Consider the following 23930-nt stretch of genomic DNA (forward strand, 5'->3'; position numbering starts at 1 on the left):
TATCTCTTAAGTGAGCTCTCAGTACCAGTTAGTCCTGTGGTATTTCCCTGCTCCATTCCCAGTGTCACATGCTCCCCTTTTCCCTCAAATTCTCAATATCCTCTTTCTCTGCCTCCCTTTCCAATGATGACCTTACTTATTTTACTAAGAAACTGAAAGCAGTCTGACAATCTGAAGATAAAGTATTAATCTTCTCCCACCAAATCTATCAGTCTTATCACATATTATTATTCTTGCATTATCTGAGACAAATTCAGATTATTTGGGTACGGAATTCTGTTCCCTTAAGAACTTTGTCCCTCTGATTATCTCATTTACCATCAATTTTGATCTTAAACACCTGAACCTTATTTTATGCAATGCATATGTAATCCTAACAGTTATGTATAACTTTTATTTTAGAGACGAGATCTCACTGTGTTGCCTGGGATGGTCTCGAACTCCTGGGCTCAAGTGACCCTCCAACCTCTGCCTCTCAGAGTGCTGGGATTACAGGCATGAATTATAGGCCTGGCCTATAAATTTAATTCACAATTCCTAGCAAATATTTATTTAGCTCCTCTTTACATAACATTTTGTGCTAGATACTCTGGGCATACAAATGTGAATGTTCTCTGCACTCCAGGAGTTCTCTACCCCTCAGTAAAAGAGGAAAGGACTGTCAGCACTGAACATGTGTTTCTTTCATAAGGCCTGTGAGAAGAGTGCCCAGAGTTCTGAAGAGGAAACAATTCTTTTTGGTTAAAGTAATAGGGAATCTTAAGGGAAGAAGTTAGATAGAACTTCAGCTGTATCTAAAATGATGGACACATTTTGAATTGTCAGGTAAAAATGCGTGAATCAAAGGTAAGGAATTTAAAAAATGTACTCTGAGCAGTGCAGGGATACAAGGGAGAGAGAGTAATGAAAGAATAGTTTGGGCCCGGCGTGGTGGCTCATGCGTGTAATCCCAGCACTTTGGGAGGCTGAGGTGGGTGGATCACCTGAGGTCAGGAGTTCAAGACCAGCCTGGCCAATATGGTAAAAACCCATCTCTACTAAAAATACAAAACTAGCTGAGTGTAGTGGCGAGTGCCTGTAATCCCAGCTACTTGGGAGGCTGTGGCAGGAGAATCGTTGGAACCCGGGAAGTGGAGGTTGCAGTGAACCGTGATCATGCCATTGCACTCCAGCCTGGGCAACAAGAGCTAAACTCCATCTCAAAAAAAAAAAAAAGAATAGTTTTTGCAATTATGTTGGGGCTGTTAATGGAGGTTCCTGGAAATTGTCCTAAGAAGTTTAGACTTCATTTGGATCAAAGAAGAGCCACTAAAGATTGTGTGGTAAGGAATGTTAAAAAGTACTCTGGTGGCATTAGTAATGAATTAGAGGGAAGTGAAAGCAGAATAAAGGAAAGTCAGAGAATTTTTCAAACCAAATCCTATTTCATATGCCCTAAAGAGATCCTGTGATTTTTTTTTTTTTTTTTTTTGGTACAAGGACTAGACTTGCATGAAATATTTGTTTTATAAATTTTAATTTTCATGTTAGGTTTTCTTAAAGCAAGAGAATCAGTTTTCCTTTGGTGAGAATCTAGTGTCTGAAAGGAGATTATGCTACTGAGACAGCTATGTCCTGGGGGTAGATCTTGTGATAATTTAGTCTTGCTAAGGAGGGTATACATGCTTAAAGAAAATCATAGGCTATATCTTGCTGGTACATGATATATCAGTCAGGCTGACCAGCTGAGCAGCTCCATTGAGAAGATTATAGACCATTTGTTAAACATATTTTATTTCTTCATTCAGATTGGTACCAGTGAGTAGATAATGTGTTAGAATCATCTGTTTCCCTCTTTTATTTGACATAGTTCACTTGAAGCTAAGAATATAAAATTCTTTCAGAGATTATATAAAAACTGAATTTTTTTGTTTGTTTGTTTTTATTTCGACACAGGGTCTCACTCTGTCACCCAAGCTGGAGCAATCAGTGCTCACTGCAACCTTGATCTCCCAGGGTCAGGTCATCCTCCCACCTCAGCCTCTTGAGTAGCTGGGTCTACAGGTGTGCACCACTACACCTACCTGATTTTATGTAATTTTTGTAGAGAAGGAGTTTCACTCTGTTGTCCAGGCTGGTCTTGAACTCCTGGACTCAAGCAATCTGCTGCCTCAGCCTCTCAAACTGCTGGGATTACAAGCACATCTGGCCATTTTTTAGTTTTTTCTTTCTTTCTTTCTTTTTTTTTTTTTTGAGACGGAGTCTTGTTCTGTCACCCAGGCTGGAGTGCAGTGGTGCAATCTCAGCTCACTGCAAGCTCTGCCTCCCAGCTTCATGCCATTCTCCTGCCTCAGCCTCCCGAGCAGCTGGGACAACAGGCGCCCGCCACCACGCCCAGCTAATTTTTTTTTTTTTTTTTTTTGTATTTTTAGTAGAGATGGGGTTTTACCGTGTTAGACAGAATGGTCTCGATCTCCTGACCTCGTGATCTGCCCGTCTCAGCCTCCCAAAGTGCTGGGATTACAGGCGTGAGCCACTGCGCCCAGCCTGTTATTTTTATTATTTTATTTAATTAATTTATTTTTTTGAGACAGGGTCTCACTCTGTCACCCAGGCTGGAGTGCAGTGGTGCAATCTTGGCTCACTGCAGCCTCGATCTCTTGGGCTGAAGCAAGCCTAGCACCTCAGCCTCCCAAGTTACTGGGACTACAGGCACAAACTACCACACCTGCGTAATTTTTTTTCCATGTTTGTAGAGATGAAGTCTTACTATGTTGCCTGGGCTGGTCTCAAACTCCTGGACTCAAGCAATCCCCCTGCCTCAGCCTCCCAAAGTGCTGGGATCACAGGCGTGATCCACCGCACCCAGCCTGTTTTTTTAGTTTTTCAATGATTATTTGATGCTTATTTGTAAGGCACTGTATTGGGCAATTTGGTGGGTGCAATAATCAAATTAATTTATTCTAAGATGCCTTTTTTTTTTTTTTACATTTTTTACCTCTGAAATTGGGGTGCATTTTAGAATCAGTGGAATTCTAAACTTGCTTTCCATAAAGTGAAATCATAAGAATCTGCCATTGATACCTGATGTGGTAGGCTGAATAATGGGTCCCCCGGCTATGTCCATGTCCTAATCCCTGAAACCTTTGCAGCAGTGATTAAGTTAAGGATCTCGAGATGGGGTTTTCCTGGAACTTGGTAGGCCTGATAGAATCACAGCGGTTTTTGTTAGAGAGACACAGGACAAGTCAGAGCCAGCAGCGAAGGAAATGTGAAGACAGAAGCAGAAGTTAGAGTGATGTGCTTTGGAGATGGAAGGGGCCACAAACCAAGGAATATCAGTGGCCACTAGAAGCTGGAAAAGGCAAGGAAATGGATTGTCTCTTCAGAGCGTCCAAAGGGAACCAGCCCTGTCCCTTGACACTTTGTAGCCCAGTGAAACTGATTTTGGACCTCTGACCTCCAGAACTGTAAGAGAATAAATTTGTGTTGTTGTAAACACTGACTTAGTTGTAGTTTGTTATAGTAGCAGTAGGAACCTAATACACCTGTTAAGATAAATAGTGGCAGTATCAAAACACACCTTAGATACAATGAAATACGATAGATTTTCATTTCTTTTTGTTACAAACACTTTTCTTATACCTGAACAGAGTAAAAAGTATAAAATGCCAAAGTAGAAAAAAGACCTGTTTTTGTATTATGGTATAAATTATTTTACATAGTGAAAGCTTTTAAAGTTTCATGTTCTTTGTCTCTAAGTAGCATATGGTATTAAGTGCCTGATACAGAAATACTTGATGATTATTTACTAGGCTTCCTTTTATAAAAATACAGTAATAGTTTCCATCAGCCAGCCATTACACTAAGCTTTGGGGGATAGGATAGAGCTAAGAGCAAACTGGACTCAATTTTTTTCACTTGCAGAATTTACAATTGGACAATTACAGTTCCGTGTGTAAAGTTCTGTCATAAGGGTCCAAGATACTGTGGAAGCAATATTATATAATGGCATGCATTCACTTGTAGGATTAGAGAATGTTTTCCTAGAGAAGAGCTGAGCTGAGATCTGAAGAATAAGTTAAGAATTGGTCAGGTGAAGCAGAAGAGGGTATTTTGGAAGGTTCCATGTAGAGGGAAAAGCCTATCTGAAGATTGAGAGGTGAAGAAGCATGGCTTGAAAAAAGTTTAGCATGATAAGGAAAGGATGTGTGTAGAACAGTGATTCTCAGCCTTTTCATACACATGGCTACTTTAGTGCTAAAATTTTTGGTGGCATTCTTAAAGGAATTACACTTTGAACACTTGCATTAAAAAAAAGTTTCAAAAAAAGTATCACATACTCACTTGATCCCCTTCAGAAGCCTCTAAAAGACAGCTTAGAGTAAAACTGTCTTCTGCCCTGATGAACCTCTTTTAGGGCCTCTTGAGGCAAAACTCAAGCATACAATCTTACTTATGCTGTACTGTGGCTTCTTTGCTTTTTTGTGGCAAACGGTATTTTTTCCCACCAGCTCAGCATTCTATTTGACTTCACCATATCAGTAAGCATCTTAAGTGTAGCAAAATTAAATTTTATTTATTGATGAAATGTTGGCCAAGGCATGTGGAAGGCTTGCAGTATACTAGTATATTAAGGCATACCTCTTGAAAATTATTGTATTAAGAGGTGGTGAGTGATAAAGCAGGAGTGGTAAGCAGAGGTCAGATGATGGAGAGTCTTTGCATTGTTTTCTATTTACTGCTGTAACAAATCACCACAAATTGGTGGCTTCAAACAACATGAATTTATCACCTATAGGTTAGAAGTCCACCTGAGCTAAAATCAAGGCATCTACAGGGCTGCATTCCCTTCTAGAGAATCTAAGGGAGAATTAATTTCTTGCCTTTGTCAGCTAGCTTCTAGATGCTGCCCACATTCCTTGGTCCATGGCCCACTTTCTCCATGTTCAAAGCCAGCAACATTGCATCTCTCTGAGAATTCTTCTGTAGTCACATCTCCCTCTGACTCTCTTCTACCTCTCCTGTTCTGCTCTTAAGGATGTTTGTGATTATATTGGTCTCACCTGGGTAATCAAGACTCTGTTTTAAGGTCAGTTGATTAACATTCTTAATACCATGTGCAACCTTAATTCCTCTTTGCCAGGTAATCTAACATATTCACAAGTTTCAGAGATTAGGATATGGACATATGTTTTATTGGTCATGTTAAATAATTTGAATTTTTTTTTTTATGGCAAGATAAACCATTAGAAAGCATCAAACCAGGGAGTAACAATATCAAATCTGCTTTTTAGGAAAATCACTCTGGCTATGTTTTGTGTGTCATACAATTTAACAGGTCATTTCCAGGTCCCTTTTCTACTGATGTATTAAAAACTTTATTTTGCAATAATTTTAGACTTACAGAAGTGTTGCAAAGATAGTACAGAAAGTGCAGTACCGTTCAGTCAGCTTCCTCTAACAATAACTTATGAAACTTTTTTTTTGAGCCTCCCAGGTTCAAGCGATTCTCCTGCCTCAGCCTCCCAAGTAGAGAGACTACAGGCACTTGCCACTACGCCTGGCTAATTTTTGTGTTTTTGTATTTTTAGTAGAGACGAGGTTTCGCCATGTTGGCCAGGCTGTTCTCGAACTCCTGACCTGCCCACCTCAGCCTCCCAAAGTGCTGGGATTACAGGCACGAGCCACTGTGCCCAGCCTGTCTTCCGAGACTTTGGTACATTTATCAAAACCAGGAAATTAACATTGGTGAAATAAAATTCACTGCAGATTTTATTGATGTTTCACCAGTTTTTACATGAATGTCTTTTTTTCTGTTTCAGGATTTAATTCAGGATATCATGTTGCATTTAGTTGTCATGTCTCCTTAGCCTGTAGTCTGACAGTTTCTTAGTCTTGTCTTTTGTTTTGTTTTGTTTTCAATGACTTCCTCATTTTTGAAGAGTACTGATTGGATATTTTGTAGACAGTTCCTCACTTTGAGTTTGCTGATACTTTCTCATGATTAGATTGTGTGTATGGATTTTTCATAAGAATACCACACAGGTGAAGTATGCTTTTCATTGAGGATTTACGTGATACCAGCTTGTTTTATTACTGATCATGTTAACCTTGGGCACTTGGTTAAGAGGGTTGTCTTAGCTAGGCTGCTATATTGAAACACCATTGACTGAGGCTTAAACAATAGACCTTTCTTTTCTTTCTTTGAGGCAGTGTCTCACTGTCACCTGGGTTGGAGTATAGTGGCTCAATCACGGTTCACTGAAGCCTTGACCTCCCAGGCTCAAGCAATCCTCCCATCTCAGCCTCCCAAGTAGCTGGGACTACAGGCGTGTGCCACCATGCCCGGCTAATTTTTCTTTCTTTTTTTTTTTTTGTAGAGACGGGGTTTCACCATGTTGCCCAAGCTAGTCTTGAACTCCTGGACCCAAGCAATCTGCCCGCCTCAGCCTCCCAAATTGCCGGGATTACAGGCGTGTTCTACTGCGCCCAGACATTTATTTTCACAACAGTTCTGGAGGCTGGAAGTTTGAGAGAGTGTCAGCATGATCATATTCTAGTGAGGGCCCTCTATCCACCTTGTCACTTTGTGCTCACATGGCCTTTTCTTGGTATGTGCACATAGAGAGATCTCTCTCTTCTTTTTATAAGGGCACTCCTTCTCTCATGGTGGTCCTGCCTTCATGACCTAATGTAAACCTGATTACCTCCCAAAGGCCCCACCTCCTAACACCATCACATTGGGCCTCAGCATAGTTTTGGAGGGACATAAACATTGAGTCCATAATAGAGGGATGTCTATGAGGTTCTTCCTCTGTAAAGTTATTTTTTCCTTTTTATGGTCTGTTTATTAGGAGTGATTCACTTAACTCCAGCCTCTCTTTCAAAAGAAAGAGAGGCTGGATGTAGTGGCTCACACCTGTAATCTCAGCACTTTGGGAGGCTGAAACAGGAAGATTACTTGAGGCCAGGAGTTCGAGACCAGCCTGGCTAACATAGACCTTGTTTCTACAAACAAAGTAAAATTATTACCAGGGTGTGGTTGCACTCGCCTGTAGTCCCAGCTGCTCTAGAGGCTGAGATGGGAGGTTCACTTGAGCCCAGGGCTTCAAGGTTACAGTGAGCTATGATCATACCTTTGTAGTCCAGACTGGGTGACAGAGCAAGACCCTGTCTCTTAAAAATGTAGGAAAAATAGGGAATTAAACTCTACCTGCTGCAATGAGGTGTACCAAATGATTTGTGGGCTTATGTTCAAATCACCACAGTAATTAATAAATATTCTTTGGGAGATACTTTGAAGTTATTCTACCATTCTCTTTCTTCTCAAAATTTCACTCACAGCCAGGCGCGGTGGCTCACACCTATAATCCCAACACTTTGGGAGGCCGAGGCAGATGGATCACGAGTTCAGGAGTTCAAGACCACCCTGGCCAGGATGGTGAAACCCCCATCTCTACTAAAAATACAAAAATTAGCTGGATGCGGTGGCAGGCACCTGTAATCCCAGCTACTTGGGAGGCTGAGGCAGGAGAATCGCTTGAACCCAGGGGGTGGAGGTTGCAGTGAGCCAAGATCATGCCACTGCACTGCAACCTGGGTGACAGAGTGAGACTCGTCTCAAAAAAAAAAAAAAAATTTACTAATTTTAGCATTTCACTCGTGAATTTTGCTTACTCTCGCCGGCATCAATTATTACTGTGCAATTCTTTTTTTTTTTTTTTTTTTTTTTTTTAAAGAGTCAGAGTCTTCCTGTTGCTCAGGCTGGAGTACACTGGCTATTCACAGTTGTAGTCCCACTATTGATCAGCATGGGAATTTTGATTTCCTTAATTTCCTACTTCTGCCAGTTCACCCCTCCTTAGATAACCTGGTGGTCCCCTGCTCCTGGAAGGTCACCATATTGATGTCAAACTTAGTGTAAACACCCAGTCAGCATAACACGTTACAGCCCAGAACTCCTGGGCTTAAGGGATCCTCTCACTTCAGCCTTCCCAGTAGCTAGAACTACAGATACTTGCCACAGCACCAGCTACTGTGGATTTCTAATGGTAATTTTCTCTTTCCCTGTTTCTTATAAGGGAGATGTGCCCATTTAATCCCATTTTAAAATTTATTCAGTCATTTGTTTATGTTATTATAAACTCACAAATATTTATTTTGTTCTTTGGGGTATAATCCAATGCTGTATATAGAGAGGGAGACAGGGTCTTGCTCCATTGCCTAGGCTGGAGTGCATTGGTATAGTCATGGCTTGCCGCAGCCCTAACCTCCTGGGCTCAAGCAATCCTCTCAAGTAGCTGGTGTCATCTGCCTAGCTAATTTTTTTTTTTAAAGGGGGTCTTGCTGTGTTGCCCAGGCTGGTCTCAAACTCCTGCCCTCAAGCAGTCCTCCTACCTTGACTCCCAAAGTGCCAATACTATTGATACTTTTGTTGCTCAGATTATTCCAGCTGTGGCCATTAAGAGCTCTTTCAGGTTGGCTTCTGTATCCTTTTCCCCCAATCTTTTTGTTGTTTGGCCACTTCCTTACTTTCTAACACTACAAGTTACTCTATCTTGTACTTGCTTTATCCCAGTACCAAAATCAGCCCTGTGTCCAAGGGACTCTGGTTTCTTTTATTGGAGGATGATATTTAGAAACCAAGAACTAGGTGTTGATATGCTTATTACTACGGGGGTGTCACTGCTTCAGGCTCTGAAAGTGGACAGAGCTATGAAATGTGAGTATGTATATGTATATGCTAACCCATCTATAATTATTTTTGTGTCTATCTGTATCTGTATTACCTAAACATCATTCAGTTAGGTTATCATACATTTGTAATACAATTAGACTGATCTGTCACAGTCTGTATTCTAGCCTAGGTTTTCTTGATATCCTGGTTGATTTTTTAAAGAAAATTTACCTATAGTATATTTCATTTCATTCTTTGTAGAGTACAGCTGTATAGGTTTACATAAACATATGTAATCATGTATCTATTATGCCACTGCAGTACTATCTGGAACAGTTCCATCACCACGAAAAAAAAGTTCTTGTAGTCAGTGCCTCTCACCAGCCCCTGGCAGCCATTGCTCTGTTCTCTAACCTTGTTATTCTTTATGTCATGTAAACGGAACCATATAATATGTAGCCCTTTGGGTCTGGCTCCTTTTGCTTAGCTACATTCATCCATGCTACTGCACAAATTGATATTCTGTTCCTTGTTATTGCTAAGTAGTATTCTGTTGTATGTGTGTACCATGATTATTTGTCCCTTCCTCTGTTAGACTTCTTGGTTGTTTCCAGTGTTTGGTAGTTATAAAAAAAAGCTACCATAAACATTCATGTACTGGCTTTTGTGTGAACGCAAGTTTGCAGCTCACTTAGGTAAATAACTGCAGTGGGACTGTTGGGTCACATAGTAAATATATACTTAAGTTTATAACAAATTGCCAAATTGTTTTTCGGGGTGGCTATACTAGTATGTATTCCCTCCAACAATGAGTGAATGTTTCTCTTGCACTATATCTTTGCCAGCATTTGATATTTTTGGTTTTTGATAGTGTCTTGTTGTAATTTAATTTGTATTTTCATAATAACCAATGATGAGCATCTTCTCGTGTATATTTTACATTCTTATATCTTTTGTGGTGATTATCTTTTCAGATGTTTTACCAATTTTTGGTTGGGGTGTCTGTTTAGTAGTTGAGTTTTAAGAGTTCTTAGTGTATTCTGGATACAAGTTTTTTATTGAGTATCTGATTTGCAAACATTTTCTTTCTGTGTGATTCTTTTAATTTTCCTGAACATTTTCATGACTGTGTCTTTTTATTTTTATTTTATTATTTTTTTTTTTTTTAGACAGATATTGGAGGAACCCACCTCCAGTAATTCAACGTTATTTCACGTAGGTTCTTTTCTGTTTCCCTAAGTGTCAGCCGGTCTGAGAAATAAAGGGAAAGAGTACAAAAGAGAGAAATTTTAAAGCTGGATGTCCAGGGGAAACATCACATGTCAGCAGGTTCTGTGATGCCCCCTGAGCCCTAAAACCAGCAAGTTTTTGTTAGCATTTTTCAAAGGGGAGGGAGTGTACGAATAGGGTGTGGGTCACAGAGATCACATGCTTTAAGGGCAACAAAAGATCACAAGGCACAAGGTCAGGGCAAAACTAGAGTCACTAATGAACTTCCATGTCCCGCTGTGCACGCATTGTCATTTATAAACATCTTACCCTAAAACTGAAAGTATAGTAATAATAAAAAAAATATATCATAAAAAAATAAAATAAAATAAAATAAACATCTTAACAGCATTCAAGAGCAGAGAACCGGTCTGACTAGAATTCACCAGGCTGGAATTTCCTAATCCTAGCAAGCCTGGGGGTGCTGCAGGAGGCCAGGGCAATTTCGTCCCTTATCTGCAACTGCATAAGGCACACATTCCTAGGGCGGCCATTTTAGACCCCTCCCACCCCACCCCACCCCCTGAATACATTCTTTTCCCAGGGCTGTTAATTACTAATATTCCTTACTGGGGAAAGAATTCAGCGATATTTCTCTTACCCGTGTTCGGTAATAAGAGAAATATGGCTCTGTCCTGCCCGGCCCACAGGCAGTCAGACTTTAAGGTTATCTCCCTTGTTCCCTGAAAATCGCTGTTATCCTGTTCTTAAGGTGCCCAGATTTCATATTGTTTAAACACATATGCTCTACAAACAATTTGTGCAGTTAACGTAGTCATCACAGGATCCTGAGGCAACATACATCCTCAGCTTACGAAGATGATGGGATTAAGAGATTAAAGACAGGCATAGGAAATTATAAGAGTATTGATTGGGGAAGTGATAAATGTCTATGAAATCTTTACAATTTATGTTCTTATGTCACGGCTTCAGCAGGTCCCTCCGTTCGGGATCCCTGGCTTCCCGCAACAGACCGAGTTTCGCTCTTATCCCCCAGGCTGGAGTGCAGTGGTGTGATCTCAGCTCACTGCAACCTCCGCCTCCCGGGTTCAAGTGATTCTCCTGCCTCAGCCTCCCGAATAGCTGGGATTACAGGCGTGCACCACCACACCCGGTTATTTTTGTATTTTTAGTAGAGACGGGGTTTCTCCATGTTGCCCAGGCTGGTCTCAAATTCCTGACCTCAGGCACACCTGGCCAACTGTGTCTTATCTGTCTTTAATCCCCTTAGCTGCTTTCACAGAGCAGAATTTTTTTTCATTTTGGTAAAGTCAAGTTTATAAATATTTTATGTTGCTGACTATGCTTTGAGTATCATAGGTAAGTAATGTTGAGGCTCAGAAAACAAAACTTCAGTCTGGGTGCAGTAGCTCTCGCCTATAATCCCAGCACTTTGGGAGGCTGAGGCAGGAGGATTGCCTGAGCCCAGGAGTTCAAGACCAGCCTGGCCAACGTGATGAAACACTGTCTCTACTAAACATGCAAAAATTAGCCAGGTATGGTGGTGGATGCCTGTATTCCCAGCTACTAGGGAAATTAAGGCAGGAGAATCACTTGAACCCTCAGGTGGAGATTGGGGTGAGCTGAGATTGCACCACTGCACTCCAGCCTGGGTGACAGAGCAAGACTCTGTCTCCAAAAAAAAAAAAAGGAGAAAAAAAAGAAAACTCCAAAATGAAGGCCTCAGAAGCAAAAGTTTTTCTCTGATTTTCTGTTGCTTGCCTGTCTCTCAGTCCCGTTCTCCCCTGAGGCTAGCCTTAGAAACCAAATTCCCTCTTCCCCAAGGCAGGTCGTAGAAACTGGAACTTTTTTTCCCCAAAGCAAGCCATAAAACCTAAAAATATTATTCTAACTTTCCCTCTGTCCTATCTGTAAAAACTGGCCTTAAAGAAATTATCTCACCTACATTGTTTGACTGTAGGTCATAAGACCCCCATTCCAGAGAGGGTCCTGCCCCATAAGCAGAAGGAAAGAATGTGTGCTTAGGCCAAGAAGAATCTAAACAGATAGGCCTTCCTGGGTTTCCCCATTCAGTCTGTTCACATTAGATTATAGCCCTTTTATCCAGTTATACTTCTGCATGGCTGTCCATACTTTGTTGAACCTAAGGATAAAAATGGACAGTTTCCTCTATCTTTGGGTCTACACGTTAAATAAATTTGTATGTCTTTTATCCTGTTAATCTGCCTTTTGCAAGTTGATTTTTCAGCACACCTTCAGAGGGCTAAGGGGAGCTGCCCCTTTGGCCTCTATAGTAAGAATTCATTGTCAATCCCAGATTCCCTTCAAAAATCTATATTTTCTCTTAAGTGTTTAATTTACAATGAGATTTAGGATTCTTTTTTTTTTTTTTTTTTCGGAGATAGAGTTTCACTTTTGTCGCCCAGGCTGGCGTGTGGTGGTGGGATCTTGGCTTACTCCAACCTCCACCTCCCAGGTTCAAGTGAGTCTTCTGCCTAAGCCCTCCCAAGTAGCTGGGATTTCAGGCATGCACCACCATGCCCGGCTAATTTTGTAGAGACAGGGTTTCACCATGTTGGCTAGGCTGGTCTCCAACCCCTGACCTCAGGTAATCCGCCCACCTCGGCCTCCCAAAATGCTGGGATTACAGGCATGAGCCACCACACCTGGCCTATGATTCATTTTGACTTAATTTTTGTTTAAGACCAGAGGTATATGTTGAGGTTCTTTTCTTTTTTTCACATGTGGATATCTAGTTATTCCAGCACCATTTGTTGAAAGAACTCTCTTTCCTCAATTGCATTGCCTTGGCACCTTTGTTAGAAATGAGTTGACTGTGTTTTTGTGGGTCTGTTTCTAGACTCTGTTGCATTCTGTGTATCTGTCCTTTCACCAATACCACTTTTTAAATTGGTGTAACCTATAAAGTGAGCCTTAAAATTGGGTAATGTGAGTCTTCCAACTTTGTTCCTTTTCAGTTTTTGTTTGTTTTTAGTAACTTTGCGTTTCTGTAGAAATTTTAGGATCAGCTTGTTGATATCTACAAAAAAAACCTGCTGGCGTTGTTTATTATGATTGCATTGAATCTAAAGATCAAAATCGAGATAAGTTACATCATAATATCAAGTATTCTAATCCATGAACACAGTATGTCATTCCCTTTCTTTAAATCCTTGATTCCTTTCATCAGTGTTTTGTAGTTTTCTTTATATAGGTTCTGAACATATTTCATTAGGTTTACATCTAAGTACTTCTTTTTTGTCCTATTATAAATGACACTGTTTTTAAAATTTTAATTCCCCTTGTTTATTACTGATCTTTAGAGATGTAATTGATTCTTGTATATTGACCTTATATTCTATGACCTTGATAAGCTCACTTATTAATTCCAGGCATTTTTTGGAAGATTTTTTTGGGATTTTCTACTTAGACAGTCATGTCATTCTGCAAATAAAGACAGTTTTTTTTTTGTTTTTGTTTTTGTTTTTACTCCTTTCCAGTCTATCTACTATTTATTTATTTTTCTTGCCTCACTGAAGGGGCTGTTACATCTTGTACATTATTGAATAGGAATGATGAGAGAGGACATCTTGCCTTCCATGTAGTTAATGTTAGGATGAAAGCGGTCTGTTTGTTCCTTACCATTAAGTATGGTTTGCTGTAGGTTTTTAGTAGATAGTCCTTATCAGGTTAAGAAAGTTTCTTTCTCTTCCTAGTTAATTGAGAGTTTTTATCATGAATGGATGCCAAGTTTTATCTAATGCATTTTCTGTATCTATTTATGTGATTATATGGCTTTTTCTTAAGTCTGTTAATATGTTGAATCACATTGAATGTATTTCAAATGGTCAGTCAGCCTTGTATTCCTAATATGAACCCCATTTGGTCATGATGTATTTTACTTTTAATATATTGTTGTATTCTATTTGCTGAAGTTTTTTCAATGATAGAGTTCACAGCTAAGTTAAACAAGTACTTTTCCTGAAGATAACATTTATACTTCAGTGTGCAATAAAAATGCTTTATATTTCACAGAGACCATTGTTTTTAATCTAATAAAATTATATGTGAGTGCATGGTGGTGAAGAATATAGTAACTGCTAGTATTGCTTGGTGCCATTGCTTCAGTTTGTGCCTCAGGGTTCACATTGCAGCCATCATTGCTTTTGTATCATTAGTATAATTGTCAACACAGTGAAAAAGGCAAATATCATCTTAGTGCTATTATGAAAATAGTTTTTACTCATGGATTTTCCCCAAAGAGTTTCTGGCACTGCTGGATTTTGTATACTACACTTTGAGAATTTCTCTTCTATATCTTTATTAATGTCTTAGGACTGCTGAAACAAATGGCCACAAAGTAGGTGGCTTAAAACAACCTAAATGTGTTTTTCTGCAGTTATGAAGTCCAGAAGTCTGAAATTAGGATGTTGGCAGGACTACTTCTTAGTCCCTTTTGTGCTACTATGACAGAATGCCTGAGACTGGCTAGTTTATAATGAACAAAAATTTACTTCTCACAATTCTGGAGGCTGGGAAATCCAAGATCAAGGTGCCAGCACCTGGCTAGGGCCTTCTTGCTGTGTCATAACATGGCAGAAAACATCACGTGGCAGAAGGGCAAAGGTGAGGGCAGAGAAAAGGAGACCAAACTTGCCCTTTTATACCAATCTCACTTCTGTGATAGTGGCATTAATGCATTCATAAGGGCACAGCCTCTTAATACCGTTACAATGGCAATGAAATTTCAAGATGAGTTTTGGAGGAGCAAACATTTAAACCATAGCAGTCATGCTCCTTCTGTAGGCTCCTAGAGGAGTAATATGTTCATTGACTCTTCTTACTTGTCTTTGACTGTTGGCATTCCTTGGCTTGTGGCTACATCACTCTGTGCTCCAACTTCACATTGCCTTCTCTCTGTTTATGTGTATGTCTTCTCTTCTGTATGTATATTTTGTAAGGATACATGTGATTGCATTTAGAACCCACTCAAATAATCCAGGAGAGGCTCCTCTTCTCCAGATCTTTAACCTAAGCATGTCTTTTGTCATTTAAGGCAATAATCACACTTTTCCGTATAATTTTCACAGAATTGGGGGAATTAGGATGTGTACATAATCTTTTAGCAGGCCGCTCTTTAGCCCACTACACACTTTACTGATTATTACAAGTGTTAGACTGCTATGTGTTGTCCCACAGGTCTCTCAAATTTTGTTCATTTTTCTTCAGTCTTTTTTTTTTTCCTCTATGTTTCTTAGATCATTTTCTTGACCAATCTTCAAGGTTGGTCAACTTAATCAAGGTTCATTAAGTCTTCTGCCATGCTGTAGAGACCATTTAGCATATTTATTTGTTTTATTTTGAATATTTTTTCAAACATTTTCCCCCAATTTTTAGAATATATTTTCTTTTCGTTTTTGGAATAGATTTATAAAGACTTTGAAGTCTCTGCCAAATTTAGCTTCTGGGCCCACTTTGATTCTGGTCTCTACCTCCCTTATTGCTGGGCATCCTGACATCTCCCGTTTCTGCACAGTTAAGCTGCCAACTGGAGACTTGACCCAACAATTGCAACTGGTAGGAAGTTATTTTTAGTAAAGTGAATGAACACAAAAATTTACCTACAGATCTATTTATTAGGTGGTTTATGTTAAAAAAATGAAAACCTAAATGGCAAATAGAAAATTGATTAAAATATGGTAAATTCATGTAATGGAATACTATTCAGATATTAAAAATAATGATGGAAAGATATTCAAATCATGCTAAATGAAGGAATCATTTAAAAGATACATTATAATCCCACTTTTGCTTAACTAAATTATACATATATATGCAAAAAGAAAATACTGGGTGGGTATACATCAGAATGTTAGCAGGTTATCTCGGGAAGATTACAGATGATTTTTATTTGATCACTTTCTGTATTTTTTTTTACAATGACTATATCACATTTGTGATAAGAAAAGTACTTCTGAAGTTATTTTTCAGAAATTTGACTATATACATAACACATTTCTTTTCTCCTCTACAACTTTTATGTCTATTTTAGAAGTATTAAAATACCAGCAGTCTTTTCATACATGCTGCAGAATCATTTTGAATCCCAAGAAAGATCACAGATGAATAATTATTACAAGAGTTTTGTATTCAGAAAAGTTAAACATAATATATGTATATGTGTACATAATGCACCGTGTTGCTCTACTCTTAGAAAAAATAGTTCTTTCTTGGAATACAATATTTGGAGGCCATAGAGCTTAAATAAATATGGAAAAAAATTGAATCAGGTACATGAGAAAAGAATGGGGGAAAAACACTGAGGGCTGAAAATTTAATCTGTCATGAGAGGCAGAAACAACTGGAATCATAGACATATGCTGTAGACTTTCACCATCCAGTGTGGTGACCACTAGCTGTACATGGCTACTGAGTACTTGACATATGGTTGATCAGATCGAGAAGTGCTGTAAGTGTAAAATACATAATGATTTTTGAAGAAATAGTACAAAAAAGCAAAATATCTCAGTAATTTAAAAATACTGAATACATGTTACAAATGATTTACGTTTCTCTTTTTTATTACTTTAATTACTTTCAGATACTTTTTTATACATTGGGAACATTTAGATCTTGATATAAAGTATGGAATGGTAAGCATCCACATATGATATATTAGATATTCCCACCCCCATGTTTTCACAGGGTAAGTACCTTTCTTTGATAGGCTAGAAAGTAAATAGACTTATTCTGGTGGGCAACTCACTTCTGTTAAATTTCAGCAGCTAGAACATTCCTGTTACTTTTAAAAGAATGACATTTGAATAGTTGGGACATAATGATTATTTCTCTTTTCAGATCATGTAGCATGGATATGCCAGATCAGTCACTAAGTGGGTAGATATTTGAACAGATTTCTCTAAATCTGACTTGGGTCTTCATTGATAAATTCTACTAGTGTAGAGTTTTCTGACACTACAGTGAAAGGTAGCAGATCCATCTTTTAATATATTTAGGAGAAAGGAGGACAACATTTTACTTTTGTCATGTTAATGAAAGATTCCTGACAGACTTTATTTCCTTAAGTAAATAAATTCTTGCAGATGAATTATTACCATCTAAAATAATCTGTAAGAAAAGTAAATTATGCACCTAGTAAAATAGTGTTATCAGTATTTTGGTTCTCTGTATACTTCTTGGAATTATAGGAGGAATGTAGATGATATTTTTCCCTTACAGTTTGACCGTGTAAGTTATTTTTATGCTGGCCGTAGAATATATATTACATGACCAGAAATGAAGAGTCCATTACATTACTTAGTACAAATTGAAAACAATTAGAAAATGTGTACTTTATTCTTATCTTTTTTATAAACAAGTATTTTAATACATTATTATGGCAAGGAGTGTAGTGGTACTTCCTTTGTGTGCTTGTGTCAGTAGAGCTGAAACGTCTTGTCAATTTTCTGTTAAATTATCCTTTGATTTGAGATATGGCACAGATACCTGTTTCCTTCCACAAGACAGAAAAACTAGATTCCAAGATAATTAAGATTTGCCCAAAACCCAAAGAAAAGTAATTGGAACTAAAATAGAATTCTGTTGTTGGGACAATTGGCCATTTGTAGCAAAGGACAGCAGATCATTGGTTAAGAGCATGAACTTGAGCCAGATTGCCTGATTCAAATTCCAGCCCAGTTAGTTCCTAAGCATGTAACTGTGTTAAACATCTTAACTTTTGTGGCTCATTTATTGATAAATGGGTATAATAATACTATTTACTTTAGAGGATTAAATAAGTTAAAATATGTAAAGCATTTAGAACAGTGAATGGCATATAATGTAATATATTTAATATATTAATATTAATAATATTAATAGGATTAATTTTTTGTTGGTATTAATAAAATATATGCTGTACTTATCAAAGATATATAAAAATGAAAGTATAAAACAGAGTAAAACATGGTTTTATAGTTTTATAATCTTGAAATGAAGAAACATCTACTATGATTTAAAAATCTGTCAAGCATAAAAAAAGAATTTTACTACATAATCAAGAAGCTATAGGAAAAGATACCATGAACAAAGCCAAAACATAACAGTAACCTGGGGGAAATACTTACAGCACATAACATCAGGCTAATTTTCAACTGTGTGAGAACAGTTAGAAATCATTAAGGAAATCGCAATGCTATAGAAAAAGCAAACAGCAGAGAAAGACACCCAAATGAGAGTCTCAGCATCATTCAAAGTTAACTACTGCAAACTAAAGTGTTTCTCACTTTTCAGATTGGCAAAGATTAAAATATAGTCAGTATTGGGACGATGAGGCAATCTGAAGCATTATTGATGAGAGGTATAAATTGATAGACCTTTTAAGAGATATTTGCCAATAGTGTCAATTTTAAAAACATAAACCTTTTGAACTTCCAGTTTGACTTCTAGAAATTTGTCTTACAGCTTCATCACAAAAGTTGACCTCATAAATATAGATTAGTTCAACCCCAAGATATTCATCAATGGAGATTTGGTAAATAATGTTATATCTCTACAATGAAGTACTATATGTAAATTTTTAAAAGAATAATAAGGATTTATATATGCTAATACAGAAGGATATTCAGCATATATTAAGTAAAAGCAAGTTGCAGAACTGTAATGTGATCCTTTTTGTGTTTAAAAATCAAGTAAATTATATACATGATTACATATGCATTACGTAGATACATGGATATATAGAGGATGCATAACCATTAACTGTAACTATATCTGGGAAATAGGATATAAGCTACTAGGCAGAGATTTTTAATTCATACTCTTTATTGTTTGAATTTTTTTCTACATGGGTATATTGTTACTTTTATAGTTAGGAAAAATAAAAACTGAGAAAAAAGTTTTAGCTATGTGCCGTGGCTCATGCCTATAATCCCAGCATTTTGGGAGGTTGAGAGAGGAGAGTCACTTGAGTCTAGGAGTTTAAGACCAGCCTAGGCACACAGTGAGACCCTGTCTCTACAAGAAAATAAATTTAGAAACATTAGCTGGGCAGTGGTGTATGGGAGACCAGCCTGGGCAACACAGTGAGAGCCCGTCTCTGTAAAAAATAAATAAGTAAAACTTAGCTGATCACCATGGTGCACGCCTGTGGTCCCAGCTACTCGAGAGGCTGAGGTGAGAAGATTGCTTGAGCCCAGGAGAACAAGGCTGTAGTGAACCGTGATCATGCCATCGCGCTCTGTAGAGCCTGGAGTCAGAGTGAGACCCTGTCTCAAAGTTTAAACTTCTTCCAGGCTGGGTATATTAGTTACTGATAGCTGCATAACAAAATACCCCCCAAGCTTAACAACTTAAAACAACAACTATTTATTTCACAGTTTCTCAGGAACATAAACTTGGAGCAGCCTAGCTAGGTGGTTCTGGCTCAGGGTCTCTCATGAGATAAGCTGTTGGCTGGGCTATAGTTATCTCAAGATTCTACTGAGTTTGGAGGATCTGCCTGAAAGCTCAGTCGTGGTTGTTGGCAGATCTTAGTTTCTCTTTGGCTGTTGGCCAGAGAGTTATGTTCCTCCTTGCATGGGCTTCTTCACAGGGCTGTTCACGGCTTGGCAGCTTAGCTTCTTTCAGACTGGGATATCTGAGAGAAAGAGAGCCAGAGCTCAAGACTGGCCTAAAGTGACATATCATCACCTCAGCCATATGCTATTGTTCATACAGACCAGTCCTGGTACATTGTGAGGGAGGACTGCACAAGGGTGTGAATAACAGGAGGTGGGGATCATTGGAGGCCGTGTTGGAGGCTGGCTACCATAATGAGTCTATAACAGTGTATACCTTTTGTAATAAGTTGGGATTATGGAAAAGAAAGTTAATTGGGTCAATATTTAAATGGGGGCTATTTTTAAAAATTAGTTATCTCTTTACCAATACCTGTAAATACTTGCTTTTCTCTTTCAGGTCCAGCCCAGAATCAAATGCAGGTTCCATCTGGATATGGATTGCATCATCAAAACTATATTGCTCCCTCAGGACATTACTCTCAAGGACCTGGGAAAATGACCTCGTTGCCATTGGATACCCAGCGTGGTGATTACTACTCTGCTCTCTATACAGTACCAACACAAAATGTGACTCCTAACACAGTGAACCAGCAACCAGGAGCACAGCAGATGTACAGCAGGGGTCCTCCTGCCCCTCATATTGTGGGATCCACTCTAGGATCTTTCCAAGGTGCTGCATCATCAGCATCCCATTTGCATACGAGTGCCTCCCAACCATACTCCTCTTTTGTGAATCACTACAATAGTCCAGCCATGTACTCTGCCAACTCTTCTGTTGCGTCTCAGGGATTTCCCTCTACTTGTGGTCATTATGCTATGTCAACTGTTTCTAATGCCGCGTATCCTAGTGTTTCATACCCCTCTCTGCCTGCTGGTGATACATATGGGCAAATGTTTACCTCACAGAATGCTCCGACTGTTAGGCCAGTTAAAGATAATTCATTCTCTGGTCAAAATACAGCTATCAGCCATCCATCGCCACTTCCACCTCCACCATCACAACAGCACCACCAGCAGCAAAGTCTTTCAGGATACAATACTCTAACGTGGTCAGCTCCAGGCCTTCCATCGACTCAAGACAATCTCATCCCAAACCACACAGGATCCCTGGCTGTAGCGAACAACAACCCAACCATTACTGGTAGGTTGAATGAAAAGTTCACCAAAACATGTTTGAAAATCAGTGCATTCTCATTTAAGTTATTATTTACATGAAGGTTAGAGGTGATATTGCCTAATAGAAAAACTGGAAGTTTGCTAATTTATTGTGGTTTTTTGCAGCACCTCTTTGAAGCCTTTGTTCTCATCCATTCCCAATTAGCCACCCAACCATCTGCCTTGTCTAGCTTGGTTCCTTGCCATGATCAGTCAACATTTATTGATATATTTTGTACATCTGCAATAGTTGTCTTTAATGTGAATTAGATACAGGGCAAAATGGAAGGGCCTGTTTCGAGGATATGTTGGCCACTATTTTCTCTTTTATACTAGTTCAACCTTGGGACAGTTGTTTTTTTAGCCAGAGCCCCACTTACTTAGAAAAAAGGATGGTTTGCACCAGTGCACTGGTTTCCCCAAGTTAGCCCCTATTAGTGACTTTTGCAGAAGACATCTTTCCTGCACATAAACAGTGTTTCTCATTTTCAGATTAGTAAGTTAGGCTGAAAGATGGGGAAGGGAAAGGAAGATGCATGAAGAATACCCTGGTATTTAGCCCTTCTGATCTTCCTAAACCAAGGTGTTGTTAAACTTATTCATTTAAAAATTATGTATGTAAGACGTGGCTTGCCTTTTTTTTTTTTTTTTTTTTTGACACAAGGTCTCACTTTATCACCCAGGCTGGGCATGATCTTGGCTCACGGCAGCCTTGACCTCCTGGGCTCAAGCGATCCTCCCATCTCAGCCCCACAAGTAGCTGGGACTACCAGGCATACGCCACCACACCCAGCCAATTTCGTAGAGATGGGGTTTTGCCACATTGCCCAAGCTGGTCTCGAACATGTAAGCTACCGTGCCTGGCCCAATGTGGCTTTTTAAGTGCAGTGTTTCCATAGGATATATTCATTTTAATTCAATTTGCGAACTTGAATTTAACAGAATCTACTGTTGAACCGAATGAAAATGTATGTAAAAAATGGGAATTGGTAAAGCTGTGGTAACTTTTGGAATGATGTCTTTAGATTGTGTATCATTATTTGGATGGCCATGTGTCAAAGATGCTGTGGAAAGATATCCTTCTCTGGACAATTAGATTATTTAAAATTAGAACTTTAATATTAGACCTGAGCTGTACATTTGAGATCATCTACTCTTTCATTGCTATGTCGTTTAGAAATGCTTTCAGCTACAAGCAGCTAATAGTAGTTTAAACAAAAAGGGCGTATGTTCCTCACATCATAAGTCTAGGTGGATGCAGTGGATCCAGCTGTTCTTGATATCCTTTTTTCTCTTTCCACTCTGCCACCTGTAGCATGTAGGTTATAGAAACAAGATACTTCTGTATCTATTGACATTAAGTCAGAATTAAAAGCAGCAAGAAGGGAGAGGAAAGGGGACTGGTTAGTGGCATTGACAGACTTCATTTTACAGATCATTTGCCATCGCTGTTTAAAAGACCATTCCTAGCTTCAGGGAAGGCTGGAAAATGAATATTGAGCCTTTTTTTAGCATCCATAGTAGAGGCAAGCAAGAAAAAAGGGAGTTAGCACTGACTTGGGTGAGTCAACTCAGAGTGTCTGTCACAGTTCCAAAATCTGGCTGTCTACCAGAATCACTTGCACAGATTGTGATATTCAACTACAATTTACTGAACTAGAATAGAATCTCCAGGGTACTCTTGAGAATCTAACTGGATCTTCAGTGATGCTGTGAAACAGATCTAAATTTTACTGTAGTCCTTTTGTTTTACAAATGAAGAAAGTTATCCAAGTTGAATTGGCTGTGGTCATTAATGCTGGAAACAGAGCTTGGCCTAGAGGTCAGTTTCTTCTGTCTCCCTCAGAACCAGGGCTTTCTGTCCTCTAGAAATTGTTTTCCTCTCTCTTCTTTCAACATTCCATTTACAGATCCACTTATCCTAAAGTCCTTCCAACTTAAGGATTTTGTGACTTTCATGACAAAAGAAATACAAGTAATTCCTATCTTAGTTCTGAGGTGGGAATAGCATCCTATATGGAACTAATTTATATTGAGATGTGTCAGGGAAATATGGGGTCACTTGGCTAATGAACATAACAAGTAATTGGGAAAGGCCTATCATTAAGAAAAGATTAAATAAAGGGGGAGAATAGTTACAAAACGATTCTCTGTTTGAATAACTGCTCTAATGGGTCCTGTAGGCAGAGAGGCAGGATATATTTTCATTCTTTTAATCTTAGTACTCTACTGTGAATGCCATAATGAATATATTTTAGAATTTAATTTGTGTTCAGAAGTGGGTTTTTTTTTTTCCTGCATTTGGATTGGTAAATTGCTTTTTAATTGAAGTTCAGAGGTTGACAAATTAAATATTATCTCAGGTTAATATGACAAACATACTTCATTTCAAAAAAATAGAGGTTATTTTAAAAATCTACTTTAAAATTAAATATTGCCAAAGTTCCCAAACTTTCTCAGTTGATATATTTCAATATTTTTCAAGTGCCCCATGTAACTTAGTAGTAGTTCATAAGGTATTTGACACATATCACTGTTTTTCTTGACAATTTAAAATATTCCTTGGAAACCTGCGAATTTGTTGCAGTGCCTTGGGGAGCCTAGGTAAAAAGTACCTTGTACTAGGTACAGGGTATGGAAATACTGAGTTTAATGTTCTAGAAAGTCTGGCAACATAATTGCTTTCAATACTCAAATTATATTTTCACATTAAAATGAAAATCTTAGGTATTAAATATAGTTTTGTGTTTTGTTTTTGTTTTTTTTTTGAGACGGAGTCTTGCTCTGTCGCCCAGGCTGGAGTGCAGTGGTGCGATCTCGGCTCACTGCAAGCTCCACCTCCCAGGTTCACACCATTCTCCTGCCTCAGCCTGCTGAGTAGCTGGGACTAGAGGCACCCGCCACCACGCCCGGCTAATTTTTTGTATTTTTAGTAGAGACAGGGTTTCACCATGTTGGCCAGAATGGTCTCGATCTCCTGACCTCGTGATCCGCCCGCCTAGGCCTCCCAAAGTGCTGGGATTACAGGCGTGAGCCACCGCGTCCGGCCAATAGTTTTGTGTTAAATTCAACCTTTGAATAATTGACAAAAATGATTACCTTCTTTACTACTTGATTATACGTCTTCATTTCAGATACACTAAAAGTCCTCAGTCATTTTATAGAGTTGGAGATGCAAAAGCATAAACCCGAGTTAAGCAAATATCAAAAATATGATAGATGGATACATACTGTTATTTTTAGGCAGCTAATGAATTCATATTCAAAACATAGATTAAAGGGGACCTTTATTATCTCATTTGCTTTATTTTAGAAAAGCCTATTAG

General features: G+C 38.6%; 1 protein-coding gene across 6 annotated transcripts in view; it reads left to right on the forward strand.

The window, feature by feature from the left end:
- Positions 1 to 23930, forward strand: part of SEC24B (SEC24 homolog B, COPII coat complex component) — a 107073-nt gene that overhangs the window by 9669 nt on the left and 73474 nt on the right. For 5 of the 6 annotated variants that reach the window (XM_058436630.1, XM_032145240.2, XM_032145250.2 and 2 more), the window contains exon 2: positions 19847 to 20590. In XM_058436630.1, the coding sequence (XP_058292613.1) occupies positions 19864 to 20590 (727 nt within the window). In that variant the 5' untranslated portion in view covers positions 19847 to 19863. Of the gene's footprint in view, positions 1 to 18403; positions 18423 to 19846; positions 20591 to 23930 lie in introns of those variants that run through there. The other variant, XM_032145270.2, reaches the window with a different exon arrangement.

The sequence above is a fragment of the Hylobates moloch genome, unplaced genomic scaffold, assembly GCF_009828535.3.
Source record: "Hylobates moloch isolate HMO894 unplaced genomic scaffold, HMol_V3 SCAFFOLD_3, whole genome shotgun sequence".
NCBI lineage: Eukaryota > Metazoa > Chordata > Mammalia > Primates > Hylobatidae > Hylobates > Hylobates moloch.